The sequence below is a fragment of the Plecotus auritus genome, assembly GCF_963455305.1.
Source record: "Plecotus auritus genome assembly, chromosome: 6".
Taxonomy (NCBI): Eukaryota; Metazoa; Chordata; class Mammalia; order Chiroptera; family Vespertilionidae; genus Plecotus; species Plecotus auritus.
In genome coordinates, this window is record NC_137773.1 from 104,471,788 (window position 1) to 104,490,544 (window position 18,757).

At 41.9% G+C, this 18,757-nt stretch overlaps 1 protein-coding gene across 2 annotated transcripts in view; it reads left to right on the forward strand.

Annotated features, from left to right (window-relative positions):
- Positions 1-329: 329 nt before the first annotated feature.
- BNIP3L (BCL2 interacting protein 3 like) overlaps positions 330-18,757 on the forward strand; it is a 29,244-nt gene continuing 10,816 nt past the window's right edge. Inside the window, exons 1-3 of one of the 2 annotated variants that reach the window (XM_080676504.1) lie at positions 330-545; positions 9,875-10,058; positions 18,140-18,212. In XM_080676504.1, the coding sequence (XP_080532630.1) occupies positions 446-545; positions 9,875-10,058; positions 18,140-18,212 (357 nt within the window). In that variant the 5' untranslated portion in view covers positions 330-445. Of the gene's footprint in view, positions 546-1,701; positions 1,849-9,874; positions 10,059-18,139; positions 18,213-18,757 lie in introns of those variants that run through there. The other variant, XM_080676505.1, reaches the window with a different exon arrangement.

Genomic DNA, 18,757 nt, shown 5'->3' on the forward strand with positions numbered 1-18,757 from the left:
TGACAGAAGTGAGGCCTTACAGATACCAAAAAGGAAATAAATGCTCACGGATGGCTAAAACAATGTTGATCCTGTAGGTGTGGGAGACGTGGGTGCCAGCACATGAGCACCTTACATTTCCTCATTGCACACTTCTACCCCATCCCGGTTCCAGCCGCATAACTCACCCGTCCTGCCGGTGCAAATGACACGCAGGAACGCATTCCTGGCGCGCGCGTCAGCGTGCCTCCCGCGTCTCCACGTCAGTAGTCCGCCGGGAACGCCCCGCCCCGCCCCGCCCCTGCCTGTGGTGTTGTCGTCACGTGGCCGGGGCGGGCTCTGACGTCAAGGGCGGGGTGGGACTGCGCAGGAGCAGAAAAGGGGGCGGGGGACTCGGCTTGTTGTGTTGCTGTCCGAGAGCCGGAGGCAGTCCAGCTGCGGCCACCGCTCCTCCAGCCGCCCGACAATGTCGACTCATTTAGTAGAGCAGCCACCGCCCCTGCACAACAACAACAACAACTGCGAAGAAGGGGAGTCGCCTGTGCCCCCGGCAGCCGGCCTCAACAGTAAGCGGCGGGCGGGCGGGCGGGCTGCCTCAGGCGATGGGGGAGGAGGAGCCCCGCCGGCCCGCGGCCGGCTCCGCGCGGGGGGCGGGAGGAGAAGGCAGCCCATTGGTCCAGGTCGAGTATGTGCGGCTGACTGACAGCTCCCGTCACCTGTCAGGATGAGATGCTTCTGCCTTCCTCTGGACCGGTCTTCCTTTTTTCTGGGGTCTTGGGGTCGGGGGCTGCTGGGGTTCGCTATTGGGGAGGGCAAGTGGGTGGGAAAGTGGGGGTACGAGCCGGTCCCACCTGTGGTGGCCCCTGAGCGGAACCTATCGGGGGGCATGGAGGGGCGGGCCTTGGGCGCCGGGGCGGGTGGGCGGAGCGGGCGGCTAGGGGACGTGGGCCGGGTTGGGGACGTGCGGCAGGGACGCCGGGGGATGGACGCGGGCCGCGGGCGAGGGGAGGGGGCGCCCGCGGGACGGTAGGAAGTCGGGTGTGCTGCGGGCTTCGGCCCGGTGACCCCACCTCGCTGGATCGGCCTGCGTCTGGGCTTGGGAACGTGAGCCCTCTGGTTGCGTTCCTTTGTTACCACAGGCTGGTTAGGAAAATCATTTAGTAATTTAGTGGTTACTTGTATCACGTTGCGGGTGGAGGAAGCTATGCTACTTTTTTTTTTTTTTTTTGAGATGTTTCAGAGTTGCTCAAGTGATTTTTTTTTTTAACGATAGGGTTGTGTGCCCTATAAACCTGTTTATGAACAAACACCCACTTGAACCATACAAGATTGCACAAATCACGGAGTCTGGGGCAATGAATTTTTAGAAACGGTTAAAAACATTCATACACACGGGCGGTTGAAAGTTAATGGCAATATTGAATTACGACCAACTACAGTTGCTTTTCATGACATTCTGGTGCTTAGACATCTTGTCCTAAGGGTATTCCCAGGTGTCTTTAAAGCTCAGGGTCTTGGAAGGTTTTTGCCTGATCTTTCTGTAATTCCTTTCATAAAAGAGGTGGTTGGGACAGTTAGCATATGCCAGATGACATTGTTTAAAAATCATTTGGATGCTTAACTGACATTTAAAAAAAGCATTGCAGTATCTTTCATAAGAGGGCGGTGTACCAGTATGGCCTAAAAATTATTTTAGGGAAGAGAGTTCCTGTCCTCCCAAGATGGGGATAGAATTTGTGTATTTTAAGATGTTTTCATTGCTTATTGCTGCTGCTTCATCTTTTTGTGGATAAATTCCTTAAATGTTGACTTTTAAAAACGTTTAACTGTCTTATGGTCTGGAATATACGACATATATCATTTCCTACAGTAAGTTAGTATTAATTTAAGAGTCCATAAGTGTTATTTGCTTTACATATTAATATGCATTTTAAAATTATTTACCTGTTAGTTTAGCATACTCATAGAAGCATGGGATTTTAGAATGGGAAGAGATTTTATTTATTTTTATTTTTAAATTTTTCTTTTTATCTTTATAGTTGAAAGTATTACAAATGATTACAGATGTCCCTCTTTTCCCCCCAATAATCCCCTCTCCTCCCCCCCCCCTCATCACACTATTGTCTGTGTCCATGAATGCATATAAATTGTTTGGTTAATCTCTCCCCACCCACCTCCTAAAGTTTTATTTTTCAATTACAAATTACATTTAATATTATTTTGTATTAGTTTCAGGTTTACAGTATAGGAGTTAACAATCATATACTTTACTAAGTGTGGGAGGAAACTTGAGAGATAACTGTCACTTGTTATTTACTAGGAAAGAAATTGATCTAGAGTAAAGTGTGTTGTCCCAGTTCACACCCTGCTAGGGCCTAGAGCTGAAGTTTTTACTTTCATCCCATCTAGTGCTCATTTCGGGACACTTCTTTTCATTGGCCAGATGGTGTGCTTCTTATTCTCTCAGTATGTTATTCCATCTAATACAATGTACAGAGGTGACCTGACCATCTTACCTCTTTTTAGTATCTGTTTCTTAGTTGTATTCTGTTTTCCTATAATGCCTTTACGTTAGCTATTTGGCTAATATTGTACATGATTTCACAGAAAGCAAAGGAATTGTCATTTTCCTTTGACCATTTAACAAAAAAAAAAAAAAAAAATGGGTTTGAGCTATATGTGATTGTTTATCTCTGTGTCTGACAGACCTATGAGATATTTGATGATGTTTGCCAAGCAGTTGCTGCTACTTTTATGTTAGCTGTTAAGAAATGGAAGAACACTCAGCCTGTGTATGATGTCAGAATGAGGTAGAAAGCATTTTATTTGGGGTAGGGTGAGCTTTTAAATTACTGAAAAGCTTTTAGGTAGTGCCATATTTAATTACTGCCCTCTTGCCTTTTACTCTGTTTTTTAGCTCATTATACAACACTGGACGGAGCAAAACAAGAAGCCTTATTGAGTCCTTCAAATTATTTTTGGGCACTGGGCAAAGCAACTTATCCAGGCATCTAATATGCACTATTCAAATCACTGATAAGTTGAAGTTCTTTGTCGGGTAAAATTGCACAACTATGAAAAACAGGAGATGAACTCATGGTACAGATTATCTCTGGCTTGGGATTTTATCTTTAGTTCAGGAGGTCAAAGCAGAGTTTTAATAGCAAATTATTGAATTACCAGAGGCCCAGTGCACTGGTAGGGTCCCTAGTGGCTGCCTCCCGGGGCCTCCCTCCCTTCCCCTGGCTGGCCCCGCCCCCTGGTCAAACTCCCGGACAACTCCCGGTGGAGGGGAGAATTTGCATACTATGCTTTTATTATATAGGATTTGAAATAATGAAACATTTCTCTGATATATATTTTTTAGTTTACCACTATAGGAGGACTGTTCACTTTCATTACATATTAGTGGACAAATATCTGAACAGCTTTCAAAGTTAAAAGATTCTTTTCCAATTTCCAGTTGTTAGTTTTTATTCTTAAGAAAACCACTAAATTACTTAAGAATATTTGTATAGGGCATGTATCTCATAAAAATCAGGAGGTAATAAAAGGAAAATGGAGCCCTGGCTGGTTTGGCTCAGTGGATAGAGCATCCTCCTGTGGACTGAAGGGTCCCAGGTTTGATTCTGGTCAGGGGTGTGTGCCTGGGTTTTGGGCTCGGTCCCCAGTAGGGGGCATGCAGGAGGCAGCCGATCTGTGGTTCTCTCTCATCATTGGTGTTTCTATCGCTCTGTCCCTCTCCCTTCCTCTCTGAAATCAATAAAGTTTTTTTTTAAAAAGGAAAATTGAGATAGCAGTATAATTCTTATTGTTTAATGTAGGAAGTACAGCCCCTTTTTTTCTTTTTAAACATTTTTAGCCATGATCTTGCTTTCCCATATTGCAAGAAAGCTTTGTGAAACTTCACTGCCTCATAATACCGTTTTTGAACACATAAGTACCTCCTTACTAGTTACTGACTTTCTGTTTCATAAGAATGTCAGTGACTCTTCATGGTCTGAATTCTAGCATCAGGTACTTGAAATAAAATAAAGGCTTTAAGGAAAGAGAATAAGATGTAATGAAATGGGTCACCCCTGTTTAGGGTCAGAGTGACATGTGGAGCCTTGAAAACTTGAGGGAAATTTTAGAAATAGTACTCTTCTTCCTTCTCTCTCCTCTCTCTCACCCCTAACTCTTCCACTTCCCTCTTGTGTGAGGATTGAACTGGTGATTATATATATATATCCTATATAATAAAAGAGTAATATGCAAATTGACCATCACTCCAACACACAAGATGGCCGCCCCCATATGGACACAAGATGGCTGGCAGAGGAGGGCAATTGTGGGCGATCAGGCCAGCAGGGGAGGGCAGTTGTGGGCGATCAGGTCAGCAGGGGAGGGCAGTTGTGGGCGATCAGGCCAGCAGGGGAGAGCAGTTGGGGGTGACCAGGCTTGCAGGGGAGGGCAGTTGTGGGGGGGCCAGGCCTGCAGGGGAGGGCAGTTGGGGGGGACCTGGCCTGTAGGGGAGGGCAGTTGGGGGCGACCCGGCCTGCAGGGGAGGGCAGTTGGGGGCAACCAGGCTGGTAAGGGAGGGCAGTTAGGGGTGACCAGGCCAGCAGGGGAGGGCAGTTAGGGGCAATCGGGCCATCAGGGGAGCAGTTAGGCATCGATCAGGCTGGCAGGGGAGTGGTTAGGGGGTGATCAGGCTGGCAGGCAGAAGCAGTTAGGGGCAATTAGGCAGGCAGTCAGGCGAGTGGTTGGCAGCCAGCAGTCCTGGATTGTGAGAGGAATTGGGCCTAAACAGGCAGTCAGACATCCCTCAAGGGGTCCCAGATTGCAGAGGGTGCAGGCTGCGCTGAGGGACACCCCCCGTGCACGAATTTCGTGCACTGGGCCTCGGTAGTCACAGCTACCAGTCAGACGGACACTTAGCATATTAGCCATATATGTATATATATAGCTAATATACTAAGTGTCCGTCTGACTGGTAGCTGTGACTACCGGGGGCAGATGCTCAACACAGGAGCTGCCATGACGCTCACTGACCATTTACAGAGAAATGGCACTGTGGACCTAGCACCCACAGCAACACTTGGCTTCCCCCAAGTGGGTCACAGGCCCCGCCACCACCCCGGAGCGACACCCCACCAAATCGCAGCCAACGCTGCTGAGATCCCCAAATGTCTGTGAAGCATTTTCCCGTGCCTCATCTCATTTGATCCTCACAGAAGTCCTGGAGTAGGTAGATAGTAGGTAGGTGGAATCCTATTTTCTTTTCATTAGCTGGAAAATGGAGATTTAGAAATTTGACCCAACTGAAAAGAAGTTAGAAATGGTGGACCTTGAAAATGACCTCAGGATTTCTCACTGTGCAGAATATAGTCAGACACTGCTGCAGTTAAATATTTTACCCTTTGTTCTTCCTGTGTGATCTACAATAATAATCTGCTCTGTGTTGGTATTTACTGCTGTGTTGCTGACAATTACCTGAAAGATAAGTTGGGGTACTTCACTGGGCTGGAAAAAGTTTAGCTAAATCAGAAAGCAGGTCTAATTAAGCAAGTTTATTCTATATCTATAAAAGGCTAAGTTGACTCGCGCATGCGCGATACATATAAAGCTCTCACTGGCACCAATCGCACGCGTGTGTTTTGATCTGTCATTGTTGATCGTGTATTTAGAAAGGGCGAACAGCAATCTGCTAGTGTGTGTGTGTGTGTGTGTGTGTGTGTGTGTGTGTGTGTGTGTGTGAGGCTAATATGCAAAGTATCCCCTGGGGAGTTTGACCAGGAGTTCGATCGCTCGCTATGACATGTGCTGACCACCAGGCGGTGGCGCGGAACGAAGGAAGGCCCCAGCTGGCAGCTGGGGAAGGAAGGCCCCGGCCAGCAGCTGGAAGGCTCTAATAGGTCCTGATCACTGGCCAGGCCTAGGGATCCTACCCATGCACAAATTTCGTGTACCGGGCCTCTAGTATTAAAATATTTCTTCTAATTAATTTCCTTTTGATGTGCACAAATTCGTGCACTGGGCCTCTAGTAAAACTATAAAGAGTATATACAGCATACAGTTGTGAATGTAATCACAATATCTGGACCCGCCTTCACGATGTACTGTATTAGAGAATGTAGAAGCATGTTTCTCTGAATCTCTTAGCCATTCTCAAGAACTTAAAATAGAAAAAATCCAATGTATTGTGTATATGTACAATCTGGTATAACAGAACAGTTTTCAATTTGTAAGTAGGCTTTTAATGTAACAGAGCCTGCAGTTTTTAATTTTAAAGATTATTAGGAAGAGAATTCACTCAGATTTTTTTCTGCTTTCTATTGCTTGGATAGCACAGTCCTCATATCTTGCCTTGTTTCCTTTCTAAGTAAAAAGGGACTTAGGATTGGTAGAGTTAGAACATGAAGAAATTCTGAGCTGTAAATCAGGAATGAACCAGATGATGAGAAAAAGACGTGTAGTTCATCTATTGAGAAAGATAAATTTGCTTTCCCCCCATTTTTCTCAAATGATGAAGCTGATATGTAGCCTCTTAATATCTGTGTGAATAACTTTCTCTGCAGTACCGGTGTTGTTTTTTTCCATAGATGATATTTCTGGAAGAGAATTATTGAATTAAAGGAAATCTACCATTTTAAGGCCCTTAATATATATTGCCAGATTACTCTCCATGAAGCCTTGGTTTTAATAATAATATTGGAAACAATACTTTGGGTAATGGTTGACCATTGCCATTTAGAGAAGTATGGTATATCTTTATGATGGGATGCAAAGCAGTTCTTTAAAAGAATGAAGTAAGGCAATATCCATTGACATTGAAAGACATCTGCAAGTTGTTAGGTAACAAATGCTACTTACAGAAAAATGAATAGTATGATTCCATATTTAAAATTCTGGAAGTTTACATAGGAAAGTTTTAAAACTGGTTTCCTTTGGGATAGGAATGTGAGATTGGGATGAGAGGTATTAATTTTTACTTTATGTACTGATGTTTGCATTTTCAAGAAACATTTTTGTAATATTTTTTAAAAGATAAAGTATAATTATAATATTACCTAACAGTTACTATGTACTAGTAACCTTTCCTATTTTCAATGTCTTTTATTCATTTTATCCCCCTAACTATATTATGAGGTAGATACAATTATTATCCCTGTTTTACAGATGAGAAAACTGGCAAGTGTAGGGTATAACAGCTGTACTAGTAAGTGGTACAGTTGGAGTCTGGCTTCAGTCTGTGCTCTTAACTGCTAATATATGTCAAGGAAATATTGTCTTAAGTAGAAATGCTTTCAGTTATGCTGAGTGTTAAGGCAGAGATTGCTTTTACTAAGTTTTTCTAGTTATTTCTCCCCAAGTTTCTAGATTATGATTGCTTACATATTTTTAATATAAGAAGTAGAATTTAGATATTGGTGTGGAAATCCTTCAAAAAAGTAAGGTCCAGAAAACCTGATATTGTTACACCCTTTTTTCTCTTTAATTAGCTACTTAAAGTGAACATTAATTATATTTTAGGGAACACTGGCTTCCACAGAGACCCATCTGGAACTCCTGGTTATTTAGTTCTGATTCTGCCAGAGTAGTTCCGGCCTTTTATTTGTTTTTGTTAATTGTACACATTGGGCTTCTGTACAAGAACTGGTTCTAAAATAAGTTTGAAAATCCCAGAAACAGTGAAAGCAGAAAAAAAAAAACCACAAAAAAAACAATCAACAGTTGATATCATATACCTCTCTCTTTGCCTCTCTTTCCAGTTAAAATATTTTGCCCAGCTCTAAATTTAGGGATGCATTTGACATATTTCTTAACTCCGGAGACACTCCAAATATTTAGTTAAATGTTCAGTGTTAAATCTGCCTTAGCTTTGCTAGCTGAATTTGTTAACCCATGTTGAGTTCTATCTAGTCTGTGTACATGTTTGTGCGCATATAGAATAAGGCCATGGAGATGCCATGTAACTATGTTGCTTGGCAATATAGTCCCAAATAATTAGTAATAATTATGGAACTGTGACAACCCTAGGACTGCTTCAGAGGGAAAGGAAGGAAAAGATCACTTCTTTTTTATTTAGCCAACACTGTTCTAAGTAATTTACAAATATAAACTCTTCTTTATTGATTTGAGACAGAGAGAAACATTGATATGTTGTTCCACTTATTTATTCATTCAATGGTTGATTTTTGTATGTGCCCTGACCAGGATCCAACCCGTAATCTTGGTGTATAGGGATGACTGAGCTACCAGGCTAGGGACAAATATAAACTCTTTTAACTAGTGTGTAACTGAGCAGCTACTGTTTAGTAGACACTTTACCTATCTATGATAATAAAAGTGTAATATGCTAATTAGACCGGCTGACCTTCTGGAAGCAGCCCCGGTCCAGGGTGCCAGAGGGAAGCTGGTGCCGGCAGTCGGAGGAAGGAAGGGCTGCTCTTGCACAAATTTCGTGCATCGGGCTTCTAGTGTTCCTATATTTAATCATCACAGTAGCCCTGGGAGGTAGGTACTATGTTATTAATCACCTCTGTTTTACAAATGAGGAAATTCAAAGTCAAAGTCAGATACTAGTAGATAGTAAGGGGTGGAGTCATATTTCCAATCAAGTATGCCTTTGAGCTTTCCCTTCACATCAGGATGATGTTGAGCTCACTTCTAGATCTGGAATAGTCCTCACCTCATATAGAGTGCCTTTAGGGTTTGAACCTTATTTGGGTGATTATTCTGATTTGCTGATGGAATACTGTTTAGCCACAGAACTTTCTCTAATGCTTTTGCTGAGAGTTTAGAGCAATGGCCCCATCAACCTGCATGGTGACGATTTCCAAAACAAAATTTATTGTAAGGAATGGAAATTACGGAAGAAAAAATACATTACTATCTCTTTTTTTGTGAAGTTGGCTTATTGGCTACTATTGTCAATTCTTGTTAAAATGAAAACACCTTCATGTGTTCAGCAAACTGACTAAGCCAATAAATATTTTTTGGAACTATCTACATTACCAGGGCCACATCCCCTTTTCTGTGGCTCCGCCCCCTTCGACTGTTCCCCTGAGAAAACTTCAGTGTTGCCTGTAGCAGATGAGCAGTTATTTCTCCCCCCACACCAATGAGGCTTAATGAAAAATCTAGAAGGTAGTAACTCGTGCAAGAGAAGAGAGAAGAGACAAGTTCTTACAAGGTATGTTTAGCGCATAAAGGAGAAAGAATAGAAGGTATGAGATATAAAGGAAAAAAAGAAACTAATTTGTGGAATAGAGGTGCAGCCTTTTTTTTTCCGATTTTGTTAGCACTATCACCTGATTTAGTTGAGAGCCAGCTGCATTAATTTTGTGCTCCAGATCTGTACACAAGTTGAGATTTTTATGATTGCATTTAAGTTGCTTCTCTAGGAGCTTCTCAATTGTTTGTGCTAATTAGGACACAGTTGTTAACTTATTTACTAGATGATCTTTATGAAACTGTCATATATTGATGTTATTTGTGGAGAGGATACAACTAAATAGGTGAGGTAGACTATGGAAAAGATGTAAACTAAAATATTAAAGGTAAATAGCCTGTCTAGATATAAAGTAGCTATTTTTTGAAAAGCAACCTAAAAATCTCCAATAGTGTTTATTGTATATAAACTAAGCTTTAACCAGAAAGAAAATTGGCTGAAGGATACTAGTTTTAGAGTTCAACTTTTTCTAATTTGGTTGATTGCATGAGCTGCTTCAGGAACAGAACTATATAGATTTCTAAACTTTTATTGCTTCTTGTTTAGCTGTCTCAGAATACGTTTTGCGTTTGGTTGGAAGCGAATAAGACTTCTTATCTGAATTCACCATATTCACATCTGTGTGCACATGACAGATTTCAGTTCTGCTGTGCTTAACTTATCTGACTTGTCCAACAGGTTCCTGGGTGGAGTTACCCATGAACAGCAGCAATGGTAATGATAATGGCAATGGGAAAAATGGGGGACTGGAGCACGTCCCTTCCTCATCCTCTATCCACAATGGAGACATGGAGAAGATTCTTTTGGATGCACAACATGAATCAGGACAGAGTAGTTCAAGAGGCAGTTCTCACTGTGACAGGTAAGTGAGATCCATGTTTTGGTAGAATTCAGAAAACAGATGGGTTACAAGGTTAATTCCCATTAGGAAAAATAAATGGGAAAATATGACAGCCGATTTATTACAGCATATGTTTTTAAAATCAGACAGCTAATTGACAAGTACTTGAGTGCCCATTGTTTTCCCCCATATTAAGGCAGTTTCCTTATCAGACTGTATCATATTTAGATGATTATTATTTTAAAAGTCAGTGGCATACCCCTGGCCAGTGTGGCTCAATTGGTTGGGCATCGTCCCGTGTACTGAGGGGTTGCCGGTTTGATTCCCGGTCAGGACACGTGCCTGGGTTGTGGGCTTGATCCTTAGGATTCGGGGGCGGGGGTGGAGGGATGGAGGAGGTGGCCAATTGATGTTTCTCTCTCTCTCTCTTCCCCTTTCTTCTTCTCTCCCTGGAAATCAATAATAAAAAAAAAATCTTTAAAAAAAGTCAATGGCGTAAATGTTTACTTATAAAATTAATCTAACTTTCTCCCATTTTCTTTTATCTTTTGTGTCCCTGTTTCACAGATCACATTCTGCCTTGAATATAGTTATCTCTGTGTATATCTGTCCTTCCTTCTAGATTGTGAGGCTCCAAAAGGCTGGGGTCGTGTTTCATCTCCTTTGTACTCTCACAGTGATGGTGCTGGCGTGTAGTAGACACTCAGTAAATGTTTGCGTCACAGGAACTGCAAGTTGGTTCAAGTTAGAACAGTATTTGCATGGTGGAAGCACCGACCAAGTCTGTAAAGACAGTTCATTTTGAAGCCCGTTCTGTTTTATCTGAGGAAGTTTTATTTTAGACCTCATTTTTCTCTAAGTTAGAGAAACTAATTCCACTGATTAAGGACTTTTTATGGTGAAACAATAAGAATATAGAGGAATGTATGTGTAGAATGAAACTGAGCTGTTAGTTTATTTTCAGTATAAGCATCTCTGTTTTTCAGAGGAACTAGATATTCAATGACAGTTGTATCATTTAACAATTCTTAGATCAGTGACAGCCATACTTACAGCTCTAAGGGGTATTGGATGATCTTCTGGTTAATTAACTGGTATCAGCCATGTAGAAAATGCAAATGCCCAGGAAAAGATTAAAGAAACATTTAATTGTAAACAGTGGTCCCTAGCTGGGTAGTTCACTTGGTTAGAGCAGTGGTCGGCAAACTGCGGCTCGTGAGCCACATGCAGCTCTTTGGCCCCTTGAGTGTGGCTCTTCCACAAAATACCATGTGCGGCGCGCACGTACAGTGCGATTGAAACTTTGTGGCCCATGTGCAGAAGTCGGTTTTCGGCTCTCAAAAGAAATTGCAATCTTTGTACTGTTGATATTTGGCTCTGTTGACTAATGAGTTTGCCGACCACTGGGTTAGAGCGTTGTCCTGATACGCTGAGGTTGTGGGTTCAATCCCTAGTCAGGGCACATACAAGAATCACCAATGAATGCATAAATAGGACAAGTGGAACAACAAATCGATGTTTCTCTCTCTCTCTCTCTCTCTCTCTCCTGGTCTCTCTGTCTCTCTCCAAAAAGGAAAAAAAAGAAATAAAAAATTAAAAAATATATAAACAGTGATTATCTTTAGGGGATGGAATTACAGATTTTTCTTCTTCTGAATATATTTGTACTTTGTAAAAACTGTGTTTAGCACGTATTATTACTTATTTTTTTAAAAAGTATAAAAGGATTAACTGAGGTAAGTCATGTTTTGAAGTTCCTGGGTGTCTTATGATCCACTGATGTTACCAAGGCAGCAGAGGATTGGTTTGCTGTCTCTGTGGCACAGTGTGCACCCCCACTACCCCACCTCATCTTTGACTTACTCCTGTGTTTTTAAAGAGCCTGGGATGGCTCCAGTCAAGAAGCAGAAGAAGAGCAGATAGCTCTTTTCTGAGCAGCTTGCCTTTGATTCCAATCATGACAGCATTAGTGTGTCTTTCAGAATGAAGTTTATATTGTACAGGCATACCTCAGAGATATTGCAGGTTTGGTTCCAGATCATCGCAATAAAGCTAGTATCTCAATAAAGCCAGTCGTATTAGTAATCCTTGTGCTGGTGGTGGGTCTAGTCTTCAATTTGTAAAATATATAACATTGTAAAATGCAATAAAGCAAAGTATAATAAAACATAGCACAAAAAAGAAAATATAAAGGTATTACATGCATATCATGGAACTCCCTGATAGTTTCTGTAGTTCCCTGCTTATTATGGCCCTGTTGATAGGCTTTCAGTATCCATTCGAGTAGGTGACCCTTGATCATTGGCACCAGTGTGTTGCTTCATCTGTTGTTCACTGTGCTGTCATTGAGCAGAAAACAAGTCACCTGCTTGCCTCTCTGGTCATCTTATTTCATTTACTAGAGGCCCGATGCACGAAATTCATGCACGGGTAGGGTCCCTAGGCCTGGCCAGTGACCAGGGCCGATCTGCAGGGTGACTGGTGGGGCAATTGGGAGGCCCCCACTGGCACCTACCTTGGCTGGCCTGGTACCGCCTGCTCACCGGCCCAGCCCCCCGCTGCCACCGCCAGTCACCTCCCTCTGCGGGATAACTGGCGGGGCAATCAGGGCCTCCCACCCCCCCCACCCCCGGCACCCACCTTGGCTGGCCTGGTGCTGCCTGCTTGCCAACCCTGCCCCCTGCCACCACTGCTGGGGGCAGCTCCTGCATTGAGCGTCTGCCTCCTAGTGGTCAGTACACATCATAGGACCGGTCATTCTGCCCATCGTTCTGCTGGTCAGTCAATTTGCATATTAGGCTTTTTTTTTTAATATTTTATTGATTTTTCACAGAGGGAGAGGGATATAGAGTTAGAAACATCGATGAGAGAGAAACATCCATCAGCTGCCTCCTGCACACTCCCCACTGGGGATGTGCCTGCAACCAAGGTACATGCCCTTGACTGGAATCGAACCCGGGACCCTTCAGTCCGCAGGCAGATGCTCTATCCACTGAGCCAAACCGGTTAGGGCTAGGCTTTTATTATATAGGATGATTGCAGTTATACTTGTGATTGAATATGAAGTCACCTTTGCATGATTGTGTTTCAGTTGGGTTTCTAAACATGTGAAGTGAGGGGGTGGCAAATGCTTTTTAACACTTTCCTGTCCCTCAGCTTATGTATCTACAGGCTCTGGGTTACTGGCCATTTTTCAGAGGAGGCCTGGAACTCTAGCTCAGTAATACTTTTGGGATATCTGACTAACACCCTTTAACATTTAAGAGTCTTCATAATTCATGTCATTTGAATTGTCATGCATCTCTCTATTTGAAGTTGTTAAGAAGTATTTCTTGTAGGTAGAAAAGTTTTAGGATTTCTAGGTATTGGTACCAAAGCTAATTTATATATACTTTCAGTTTAAAAATGATTCCATAGGTATATTTTTGTCACTGTGGTGGTTGTTAGAAGATAACCGCTATGTGTTTTGCTTTGTGTTCCACCCTGTTGTAGGATTTTTCAACCTACATGCTAGATTCACCCAGGGTGCTTTTATTTTTTTAATTTTTTAAAATATATTTTACTGATTTTTTACAGAGAGGAAGGGGAAGGGATAGAGAGTTAGAAACATCGATCAGCTGTCACCTGCACACCCCCTACTGGGGATGTGGACCCAGGGAGCTTTTAAAAATACCAGTGCACAGACCTGGAGGTTCTCATCTTGTTGTCAGGGGAGGGGTAGAAACATGAGAATATATTAAAATCTCTCCAGCTAATCTTAACAGGAGCCAGGACTGAAGCTCTAATGCATTCCAAGTTGTTAGGAGTAGTAAGCAGTTCACCGGTGAAATGTTTAGTATATTTTGAGTGAGATGGGCGCCAACAGTAAAGAAGAGCGTGGAAGTAGAGCAGGACTTCTGTTAGTCTTGGTCATGCGCCTGCCTCGACCTGGTCTTGGCTGTGTAAAGCTGGCCCTTCACTTGGCTTTTGGCTGTGAACCCAACAGAGTTACGAGCATTATGACAATAACTGTGGACAACAAGAGCACCTTGCTCTACTCGGTTTCTGTGCCATAGCCTGAGATTTCTAGTTCAAGGCAAACATTTCTGAATACATTAATATGTTTGTTTGATACAGAAGCAGCTTTTTTCTTATCTTCATTTAAGAATCTCCTTTGTCAACCTAGGCTTAATCAGTCTGGTATATTTCTGGTGATCTTACTTATTTTTGAGTCAGTCTAACCAACAACTCTATATATTAACATTGTACACATGCTCATGACAATTTTAATAGTTAATATTTATTCCTTTCAGCAGGTTAAGCCCAGAGCATTTTTTAAAATAAATCTTGATTGTTCAGATTATTACAGTTGTTCCTCTTTTTTCCCCCATAGCTCCCCTCCACCTGGTTCCCACCCCACCCCCTGCCCTTACACCCCCCGCCACTGTCCTCATCCATAGGTGTACGATTTTTGTCCAGTCTCTTCCCACACCCCCCACACCCCTTTCCCCCTGAGAATTGTCAGTCCACTCCCTTTCTATGCCCCTGATTCTATTATATTCTCCAATTTATTATGTTAGTCAGATTTTTTATTCACTTGATTTTTAGATTCACTTGTTGATAGGTATGTATTTGTTGTCACTTTGTTGTTCATAATTTTTCTCTTTACTTTTTTCTTCTTCCTCTTCTTAAAGAATACTTTTCAGCATTTCATATAATACTGGTTTGGCGGTAATGAACTTCTTTAGCTTTTTCTTATCTGTGGAGCTCTTTATCTGACCTTCAATTCTAAATGATAACTTTGCTGGGTAGAGTAATCTTGGTTGTAGGTTTTTGCTATTCATTACTTTGCCACTTCCTTCTGGCCTGCATAGTTTCTGTTGAGAAATCACCTGACAATCGTATGGGTACTCCCTTATAGGTAACTAACTGTTTTTCTCTTGCTGCTTTTAAAATTCTCTTTGTCTTTTGTCCTTGGCATTTTAATTATGATGTGTCTTGGTGTGGTCCTCTTTGGATTCCTTTTGTTTGGGGTTCTGTGCGCTTCCTGGACTTGTAAGTCTATTTCTTTCACCAGGTAGGGGAAGTTTTCTGTCATTATTTCTTCAAATAGGTTTTCAATATCTTGCTCTCTCTCTTCTTCTGAAGAGAGAGAGCAAGATATTGCACCCCCATAATTCGGATGTTGGTACGCTTGAAGTTGTCCCAGAGACTCCTTACACTACTTCATATTATTGAATTCTTTTTTCTTTTTGCTTTTCCAGTTGGGAGTTTTTTGCTTTTTTGTATTTCAAATCTTTGTCTTGATTCTTGTGATCTTCTAGTCCACTGTTGGATCTCTGTATTATTCTATATTTCAGTCAGTGTATGCTTAATTTCTGATTGGTCCTTTTTCATATCCTTGAGGGTCTCACTTAATTTCTCGGAGGTTTCTAGAAGATTCTTGAGTAACCTTATAACTGTGGTTTTGAACTCTTATTTCCAGTAGTTTGCTTTCCTCCATTTCTTTCATTTGTGACCTGTTTCTTTGTCTCCGCATTTTGGCTGCTTCCCTGTGTTGAAAGAGTGGCTTTGTGTGCTAGGTGTCCAATAGGGCCCAGTGGCTCAGCCTCCCCAGTTACCTGAGGTGGACACTCTTGGTGCACCCTTTTGTGGGCTGTGTGCACAGTATTGTTGTAGTTAAGCCTTGATTGCTGTTGGTATCACTGGGAGGAATTGACTTCCAGGCCAATTGGCTGTGAGGACCAGTTGTGTCTACAGTGGAGAACTTGTGTGCTGGAGACACCCTTATGAGGCAGGACTTGCTTCAGTGGGGCTTTGGCACTCACTGAGTCTGCGCCCTGAGCATGTCTCTTACGGATGTGAAGAATTGTAATCTGGATGGTCTCACTCTGACCACTGGCTCTTGGATATCCAAGGAGGTGCAAAGTCAGCCACTGCCTGAGGCCACCCAACAGGAACTGCAGAGAGCTCTGCAGATTCTTCCTCTTTGTTTGGGGTTTGGAGGTGTCCAGATGAGGCCCAGCTGTGAAGCAATGCAAGCTGCTGTGGAGCGTTGGGACTTCTTTTGAAAGCTCTGGGGCTCTCTGACTCAGCTGAAGTTTGTTAGGTTTTAGATTGCAAAAGGCCAGGCCATTCATATGCAAAAGCCTCTTCGCACAGCTTGGGTGGGGTTGTAAATTGGGTGGGGCAGGGTCTCAGGGAATCACCAGGGTGAAGCAAACAGGAATGGCTGCCCATCAGCCCTGCCCCGAAGAAATCCAGGGGTCTCTGTGTCCCGTGGCACTGTGCAGGAACAATGATCACTGCAAGCACCTCTGAGAGAAAGCTGCCCTCGTGTTCCGACCCGATGCCAGACAGTCCAGTTTCTCCCCATATGAGTCTGGGTCCCCAGAGTCTCACCTGGAACTGGAGTTCAGAGTAGTCAGGAGCTCGTATCTTCCTCCCGATTGAAAAAGGCTACAGGGTGCCCAGTTGCCAGCCCGTTTCCGCGTGTGCCTCCATACCTCCGCACTTCTGCACCTCTGCACTTCCTCCCAGTCTCATTGCGCTTTTCTCTTTCCTTCTAGTTGTATAACATCCACTCAGCCAGCCTTCCTGTGGTTCTGGATGGTATCTGTTTTGTCTTTTAGTTGTAGTTTTGATGTGGTTGTGCGAGGCAGCAAGTTCAGGTGTTTACCTATGCCGCCATCTTGGTTCCCCTAGCCGAGGCTCTCTCAGCCCAGAGCATTTTTCATCCGTATTTGAATTTAGATTTGGGAGCGAGGTATTGTAGTGAAAGACCTAGAGACTTTCTATGGAATTGCACAAGGGATCATGGATAAAGCTAATAATAGAACTTAGTACCTTATATTCATCCCTTTGTATGAGGTATAGTTCATAATCACGTGTTTTTGTCTAAAAATTCATCTGTAAATTTTTGTAGTTCTGGAACTGTATTTTGTATTTTTCATTAAAGGTTATATATTTATATGTATACATATATATGAATATATATATGTTTATCTAATGAATATGCTTACCTAATTCACTGAAATATCTCAAAGCAAATATTTGTGAAATAATAGAATAGTAGTTCTCTTTTTTTAAAATATATTTTTATTGATTTCAGAGAGGAAGGGAGAGGAGGAGGGAGAGAGAGAATGATGAGAGGGAATTGTTGATCAGCTGCCTCCTGCATGACCCCTCGTGAGGATTGAGCCAGCAGCCCGGACATGTGCCCTGACTGGAAATTGAACCATGACCTCCTGGTTCATAGGTCGACACTCAACCACTGAGTCACATCATTGGTCTCTGTGCTTTACATTCCTAAATATTATTAGGGACCCCAAAGCTTTTGTTTATGTGGGCAATATATTTTGGTATTTACTATATTAGAAATTAAAACTGAGAAAATAAAAAAAATATGTATTCATTAATTCAAAATAATAAACCATTATATTTGAACATAATTAACTTTTTAAATGGAAAATAACTATTTTCCATAAGCAAAACAATTAGGACCAGTGGCACTGTTTTACATTTTTGCAAATCTCTTTAATACATGGCTTAATAGAAAACAATTGGATTCTCATCTGCTTTTGCATTCTATCTGTTATAATATCACACATGAGGCATTTGGAAAATTTCACTGTATTCATGAGAGAATGAGAATGAAAATGGCAGATTAATTTAATAGTATTACGAAAGCAGTTTTAACCTTGAATACACTTTGAATAAGTCTTTGAAAACTGTTTTCACACTTTAAGAACTGCTGTTGCTGAATTATTTAATGATGAAGGAACGTTGAGACAAAGAATTCAAATGGGGTGTCTGAATTTAAAGATCATTTTACCTTTATTGGGAAAAAAGTAAAAATAAAATGTGACAGTCTTGTGTCTGTATGTAATTTCCTTTGCAAAGTTATCATTGTAAAGAAATCTATCACCACTGGAAAATTCCAGAACATTTTGGAAGTAAAAGTGCTCAATTTCGTTTTTTCTTTTATGGGGTTGTTGTATACTTCTGATTTGCCGCTTTTCAAAGCCATACTACTGTAACTTTCAATTTTCTAATTTCCAGTAGAGGCTAATTTATTTGACGAAATGGAATGAAAACTAATGGCTCAATTCTTTTTCTTCTAGCCCTTCCCCACAAGAAGATGGGCAAATTATGTTTGATGTGGAAATGCACACCAGCAGGGACCATAGCTCTCAGGTGTGTATGTGTGTTTGTGTGTGTGTGATAATTTATTTTTATGATTCACAATAAATAATTAGGGAAGATACAAGCCTCTTCTAAGTATGTTGAGCTAAAGTATATTAAAGAATAAGAAGACTTGCCCTAGCTGGTTTGGCTCAGTGGATAGAACATTGGCCTGCGGTCTGAAGGTTCCTGCGTTCGATTCCAGTCCAGGGCACATGCCCGAGTTGCGGGCTCAATCCCCAGTAGGCAGGAGGCAGCCAATCAATGATTCTCTCTCATCATTGATGTTTCTATCTCTCCACTCTCTCCCTTCTTCTCTGAAATCAATTAAAAAAAAAAAAAAATATATATATATATATATATATATACACACACACACACACACACACACACACACACACACACAGAGAGAATAAGAAGACTTTAAAAAAAATAGTTTGGAGTTGTTTTAAGTTACTCAGTTTCTGATTTTAGAATTCACTGAGGATGATAAAGTCCTTGTTGTGCTCCTTTACAACTGAAAATTTGGGGACATCACCCTAAAAGAATTGGAAAAT